General features: G+C 36.7%; 1 protein-coding gene across 1 annotated transcript; it reads left to right on the top strand.

The window, feature by feature from the left end:
• Positions 1-375: 375 nt before the first annotated feature.
• LOC107556214 (LIM domain transcription factor LMO4) lies at positions 376-4,079 on the top strand. Its single transcript, XM_016239269.1, has 4 exons — positions 376-599; positions 2,100-2,196; positions 2,880-3,029; positions 3,158-4,079. Exons 1-4 carry the CDS (start codon positions 385-387, stop codon positions 3,164-3,166), a joined length of 471 nt encoding a protein of 156 aa, XP_016094755.1. The 5' UTR covers positions 376-384; the 3' UTR covers positions 3,167-4,079.
• The last annotated feature ends 3,465 nt before the right edge of the window (positions 4,080-7,544 follow it).

The raw sequence follows: 7,544 nt of genomic DNA, 5'->3' as shown, positions 1-7,544 counted from the left end.
AATTAGACATTTTGTTTAATATCCAAGCTTTACTTAAATATCGAAAAAACGTGATGAATCATGAACTTTATTCGTGTTCGATCTTTACTTTGGCACCTTTACTTTATGTATCTTGTATATCTCAATGTTTACCAATATCTTTGCATCACTGTAGTTTAGGATGCACTTGATGACTTGTTTATTTGGTTGCATTTATCTGAGGTACTGAAAAGTTTAAGAACCACTGTTTTAAACTGGGAGAGCCATGTCCTCTTCATTGCACTGTGACTGCTGTACTGTTACATCTATTATAGAAAGAATTGTACATTATACATAGTGTGTCATACATGGTTAGATTAAGTTCACACAGCTGGTTTTCTCATTTGCCTCCTTGCAGCTGTAGCTATGGTGAACAGCCAGGTTACCGGCGGCGCGTGTGCATCCAGGTCGTGCGCGGGCTGTGGGGGTCACATCGCTGACCGTTTCCTGCTCTTCTCCATGGAGCGCTACTGGCACACACGCTGCCTCAAGTGCTCGTGCTGTCAGGCTCAGCTGGGAGAGATCGGGACCACCTGCTACAGCAAAGGAGGCATGATCCTCTGCAGAACAGACTACATCAGGTCAGACGCACACTCCAACGCCAAAGAACCGGAGACATTTAGATTCGTTGTGAGGAGTGTTACAGTAGATGTATTTGATCAACTGATATTAGATGACCAAATTAATCGAGCATGATAATTAGCTTGTTTTGAAACCGTATTTCTCTATGACCCCTCTTAGCTCAGAGGTCATGACCTTCTCAACCACATCTAGCAATTTATCATATTAACATAATCTGTTGAACTGATCTTCAACTCATTGTAGTAAAACTCTTTAACTAATTTTAATCACTAAAATGGGGAAAATGTATATAAAAAAGTAGTCTAAACCCAGTTACTCTAATTTTTCCCCTTTACAAATAATAATAATTTCTAAAATTGTGTCACCCAGGGAGTAACATCATTTGGACCTTTTCTAAAACATTGTATTGAGCATAACCTTTCCACCCTGTTACCCAAGTTTTTGTTTTTTAATTTAGGATCAGTTAAATGTGATTTATAGGTTTATCGGTTACTACAAACCAGCATTTGGTCCCAGACTAGCTGTTCCTACTGAGTTATGGCTTGATTCAATCTAAATTTTCAACCCTGATACTTGTAACCCTGTTTACATTTTACCGATTTTTATTTTTAATAGGATAAGTCTGTTTCATTGTATCATTTGCTAAAATTTGATGCGTTTTAATGTTTATAGCTAAAAACACAAAAAAGCAAGATTTTAAATTGTTTAAACTCCATCTTATTTTAGTAACAGGGTTGAAAATATAGAAAACAACATAAAATAATCATAACTTACAACCATTTTTGCATATTTCGTTTGCCCTCTTAATTTTTTACTGCACTAATATAACTTCTACGCACTTAATTTCACTAATCAGGTGCTGTTTGGTGTCACTTACATATTTTAAGAAATAATTTAATTGCTCAGTGAACCATAAATTGTTCAGGTAGTCTACAAAATGTAGGAGCAAATTACAAACGGAAAAACTCATCTTACGCTCTTAAAATACCATGCATGACATGAGTTAGATTTAACAACTAGTAATGAATGTGAAAAAGGCTTTTAACTCCTAGAGCCATGTTTTTTTCACCTCCACATTTAGTAGTGACCACATCCGAAATCTTAACTATTATGACAAAGACGCAAGTCGATAATGAAACTGTTTGAGGCAAGAGTCTCCACAGTCATTTGCAATTCAAATAGCCTAGCCAAAGTTGTCTGAAGCTGTAGTTGTCATGCTATGCTGACAGGCATTTTGTTCTTGTGTTGATTTGCATTGGACTCCTTTGCATCCACCGAGTGCTGATGATCTCTGCAGATGCATTCTCACACGCTCCCACAGAGAACATCAGAGCATGCTGTCTTAGATGCATCACACGGCATCATTTGATGTTAAGCCTGTTGTGTCAACTCTGTGGGAGTTGGGACTGCTGAAGTCATAGCTGTTCTCCTGCAATAAAGCAAAACCAGGTTCTACAACATGTTTCTTCTACTTCATTTGTGTTTTCTGTGCTTTCCAGGTTGTTTGGGCACACGGGGGCTTGCAGTGCATGTGGTCAGTCCATTCCAGCCAGTGAAATGGTCATGCGGGCACAGGGCAACGTCTACCACCTCAAGGTTGGTTATGTGAAGCACAACTATGACAGCATCGTAAAAGTTCACCCCAAAATAAACAAATACTCACCGTCATGTCTTTCCAAACCTGTATTAAAAAAGTCATTTGCTTACCTTTTGTGTCTTTCCAAACCTGTATGACTGACTTTCTTCTTGAAACACAAAAAGATGTTTTGAAGAATGTTTTTGTCCATGCAATAAAAATCAATCCAAAATGACATTGGACACCTTTGAGTTTCATTTGTTGAGTCATACAGGTTTGGACGACATGAGGCAAATGGTAGATTTGTCATTTTTTTGGCTGTGCTTCCCTTTAACTTGAGTGCTATATTTAATGGGTTTCTAAATAGCAGATGTTCATTAGAGCTGAATTAAACATGTGAATCTTTATTTATTTATTTGTCCTATTACAGTATTTATTTTTCTGGGCCAAGCCTAGATATCTTACAGCTTCTCATAATAATGTTCTCCTAATGCTAACCTTGTTCAGTCGTGTTCTTTTACAAAGAAACTGACCTTGGTTGCATGAGGATTAACTCAATAAAAAATTATTTTAAGCACTGAGATGAGGCAGTTAGGCCCTGACTAGCAGCTCTGCATATTTTAATAAAACACATGGCTAATAATGCAGCACTTACAACACTCCGCAGGGTCAAATTTACTCTATTCTCTCTTTTCTGTTCCAGTGCTTCTCCTGTGCAACGTGCAGAAACCAGTTGGTCCCCGGTGACCGATTCCACTATGTAAATGGCACCATATTTTGTGAACATGACCGGCCAGGAGCTGCACTCCTTAATACTCACCTGCAGAGCAACCCGGTGCTACCGGACCAGAAAGTGAGTTTTACTCTGTTTTACTCTTTAAGGTCATATAACAATGTGAGTTTGGTCTTTGTCTGCAGTCCCTAACTAAAGTGTTTTCAAAGAGCATAAACATGCAGTTTAACCAGTCTTGTGTCTTGTAGGTTTGCTGAAGGACTCCCCGTCTTCTTCGTCCCTTCCTATTCTTTAGTCTATATTTGGTTTACCCTCCAGTGTCTTTCTCATCACAGCTCCTGACATCCTCCAGACACTCCTCCTTTGATGCACTTACGTTTTTACAGTCTTAAATGAAAAAGTGGGAGAAGGAGTTTGGGCTGAGAGCGATGGAAGCATTTCTTTATATCTGACTTCATATCAAACTGTGGTGGATTCTGCAGTATCTCTCATTGTGGCGTTCTCGCCCCCTGAAAACAGAAGTGACTTCTATTTTCTCACAGGATATCCTGCCTCTCTTACATCTAACCTCAAGAGAGAAGGCTTCATCTGAAAAAGCAATGCATGCTTTTTCGAGGCAAGATGAAACTGCATTGACAACCCGTTGTTGACATATATCCGATTTAAAAAGGATATTTAATCATGAACAAATGCATCAAGAATTGTTTGGAACTTGAAAAGTGGCCATTACATAAGAGAGACTGGTGATGTCAGGCGAAAATGGTGAAAGTTATTACATTTTGTTGAATTTTTATGACTTTTTAAAAAAAATAATGTGCACTGATAAATCATGCACACTAAAGGTGCAGGTCACAACAAATTTCAGCAGTTTTGCTGTAAAAAAAATGTCTTCTCAATACTGTAGCAGTGTATTAAGCACAGCTCACACTTGAATCCCTTTCAAACCATTTCCAATAGCGGTGAATTTGCGTGACCAATTCGAACATGAGCGAAGTCTTTGTAGAAACAATTTCAACCTCATGCAGAGTTGTATCCTATTGACCCTTTGCAAAGAGCTTGATTCACAAGCGATCTGACCAATCATGATGCAGAATCTGCCATCTTGTCTGTCAAACATATCAGACAGGGCTGCGTTTCCCAAAAGCATCGTAAGTTTAAGTACACCATAGACCCATTGAAACCAATGGAGCTACTTAGACTTATGATGCTTTTGGGAAACGCAGCCCAGGAGAGTAGATTAACTTCGGTGGACTCAAATTTGAATAATGGTGTGTATTGACGTCTTTTTCCACGGTTGAAATAAAATACGCTCTGATGTTCATTCATGTTTATTTCATGCCTTAAATAAATAGTTCAAGCGGCACGTGAACTGATCGTCTTTTCATGAGGCAATACAGTGATCTCTTGCAACACACTAAAGAGACACAAAATGGTATTTATTGTTTTAATTTCTTTAAAAAAATGACAAAATTTGAAAGCTGAGACCTTGTTTCATACCAGAAGTAACTGCTCTGTCTTGTCTGGCAGTGCAATGTCAGTTTTCTCTTGAGTGGGTCGGACATAGCAACAGTAACTAAGGTGGGTTTTGCAAAGGGTTAGTTGCCAAACAACTGGATTTCGCCCACAAATTTGCACCAAGAAGTAAATGTGACGCATTTTAACACCAGAAAAGTGCATTTAGAAAGTAAATGGGGGTTGGTTTTGATTTCATGTTGACTAACGTCAAAAACAGAATATCTTCGTACATCTTTTGGGCATCGTTCAGGGTGTAGAATTGTAAATATGTTTGTATACCAGTACTCTCTGTAACGGTTGAATTATCTGCTCAACATGTGATGTCTATTTAAGGTGCAATTATCCAATAAATGGGAAATACAACAACCCAGCCGCCAAGAATTAATTTGTTGTCCCTTTTTGCCATCCAGATTTCACTGTTCATTGTTTATTACTGTTTTTCTGCTAGTTATTAGCTTTGCTCTCAGCGGTGCAAACCTGATTACCCAAAGGGTTAGTATGAATAGGGCTTGAGCTCGGACCATTACAGAAGCAATTAAATGTGAGCGTGGAGTGTGTAAGTTCATTGTGAGTGCCGTATCTGTGCTGCTATTGCACTGGGGAGACTGAACTCTGCTCTGATCCCGTGTTTGAATTTAATAAGGACTAATCTGCAACCTAGTTAATTAAGAGGCAGTCGCTCCTTTCCGTTCGCTGCCTCAAAACAATCACACACATTAAATGTTTACCATGTCGCAATTAAAGTACACCGCACAACTCTTTCACCCCGTTTCCCTTCCCACAACCTCCTGCCCTCGAGTAAGCCGCCTCTAAACTAGTGAGAAATTGCTCTTCTTTTAACTTTAGAGACAAGTAATTGACATTTCCACAAAAAAAAAATATATATATATATATATGACATTTTTTTCAGTTTTTTTTCCTTCAGTTTGTACCCTGTATTGGTCTTAATGACACATTTATGTTATTTTAATGTGAAATGTAAGTATTTGACATTATTTTTTTTCAGGAGTTTTTGCAATTAAATGATAAAAAGTTGATAACCAATAAATTACAAACCAAATGTTTGTAGTTATCTTATTACTTTTTAATGCATATTTGTTTTAAGAGAAAACCCACTCTGCATTAACTTCTTGTTTTATATGCATTCATTTAATGTCTCATACACGGCAGCAAAAAGCACCATGAAATTCATAAGGACTTGTAGGAAAGATGTGACGATACGTTCTTTAAATCAGCTCCAAAAATGGCACCTTAATGCTCTTAGTTATAAAAAAAGCATCCCTGATGTCGGTGTAGGTGCTGATACTGCATCAATTATTTATTTCACATTCGATTGAAACGCATCAGGCAAATTCATTACCGTATGCAAATGATCACAATTGCAATTATCTTCATATCTTGATAAGGAAATCAAAACCTCGGCACAATTTGAATCCCACCGTGCCACAACTTACACTGCATTCAAACCAATCAAGCTTCATCTGCATATTCCTAATTAACCACGCATATTCACATGCCAATTAGAGGGTCTGAGGGAAGAAAAAAAAGCTTCTTAGTCAACAGGCATTATCCTCTATCAGAAAAAGTTTGCAGGTGTATGAATTGCTATGCTGCTTCTGTCATGGAAAAAGTGTTTATACTCACTAATTAATCATATTAACACATGCAAATGAGTTTAATTGCCTTTCGTTTCCATGCCTCACAATGTGAAAAAGTGGGAAAGAGAAGAGTGTGGATATTTTTAAAAAAGAAATTTAAATTTCCAAAAAAAAAAAAAAAAATATATATATATATGACATTTTTTTCAGTTTTTTTCCCTTCAGTTTGTACCCTGTATTGGTCTTAATGACACATTTATGTTATTTTAATGTGAAATGTAAGTATTTGACATTTTTTTTCAGGAGTTTTTGCAATTAAATGATAAAAAGTTGATAACCAATAAATTACAAACCAAATGTTTGTAGTTATCTTATTACTTTTTAATGTATATTTGTTTTAAGAGAAAACCCACTCTGCATTAACTTCTTGTTTTATATGCATTCATTTAATGTCTCATACACGGCAGCAAAAAGCACCATGAAATTAATAAGGACTTGTAGGAAAGATGTGACGATACGTTCTTTAAATCAGCTCCAAAAATGGCACCTTAATGCTCTTAGTTATAAAAAAAGCATCCCTGATGTCGGTGTAGGTGCTGATACTGCATCAATTATTTATTTCACATTCGATTGAAACGCATCAGGCAAATTCATTACCGTATGCAAATGATCACAATTGCAATTATCTTCATATCTTGATAAGGAAATCAAAACCTCGGCACAATTTGAATCCCACCGTGCCACAACTTACACTGCATTCAAACCAATCAAGCTTCATCTGCATATTCCTAATTAACCACGCATATTCACATGCCAATTAGAGGGTCTGAGGGAAGAAAAAAAAGCTTCTTAGTCAACAGGCATTATCCTCTATCAGAAAAAGTTTGCAGGTGTATGAATTGCTATGCTGCTTCTGTCATGGAAAAAGTGTTTATACTCACTAATTAATCATATTAACACATGCAAATGAGTTTAATTGCCTTTCGTTTCCATGCCTCACAATGTGAAAAAGTGGGAAAGAGAAGAGTGTGGATATTTTTACCAGCTAACAACTAGGAACATTTAGAAACGCTTTGTTTTCCTGTCACAATTTCTGTACCTAAATATCACACGGCCGCTGTCTTCCAAACATTCACTTATTCAGCCTTTTCACCACTTTCCAATGCTTCCTGTAATTTCGCCAAATACAACATGCTCTCAAAAATGTTTTTGTTGGTCCTAGAGCAACATTCTATTAACCAATACGATTTTGAGGTTAGGGTTAGGGAATGAGGTAAAATGCTTTTTATATATCACATTATATTTCCCTTTCATTTTAGTTAAGGGTTTTGAATAGAGAACAAGTATTATGAACAATTGAAGGTTTAAAAAATTGCTTCAGGAACAACAAAGAGATTTTGAACAGGTGTAATCATGGTATAATAATAATCATCAGTGCTGGGTAGTAACTGATTACATGTAATCTGGATTATGTAATCAGATTGCAAAAATTAAGTACTTGTATTTATACTATTTGTTATTT

This window comes from Sinocyclocheilus grahami, unplaced genomic scaffold (genome assembly GCF_001515645.1).
Source record: "Sinocyclocheilus grahami isolate Dianchi unplaced genomic scaffold, SAMN03320097.WGS_v1.1 scaffold560.1, whole genome shotgun sequence".
Classification (NCBI taxonomy): Eukaryota; Metazoa; Chordata; class Actinopteri; order Cypriniformes; family Cyprinidae; genus Sinocyclocheilus; species Sinocyclocheilus grahami.
Note: the sequence above shows the minus strand (reverse complement) of the source record. Positions and strands in the feature narration are given on the sequence as shown.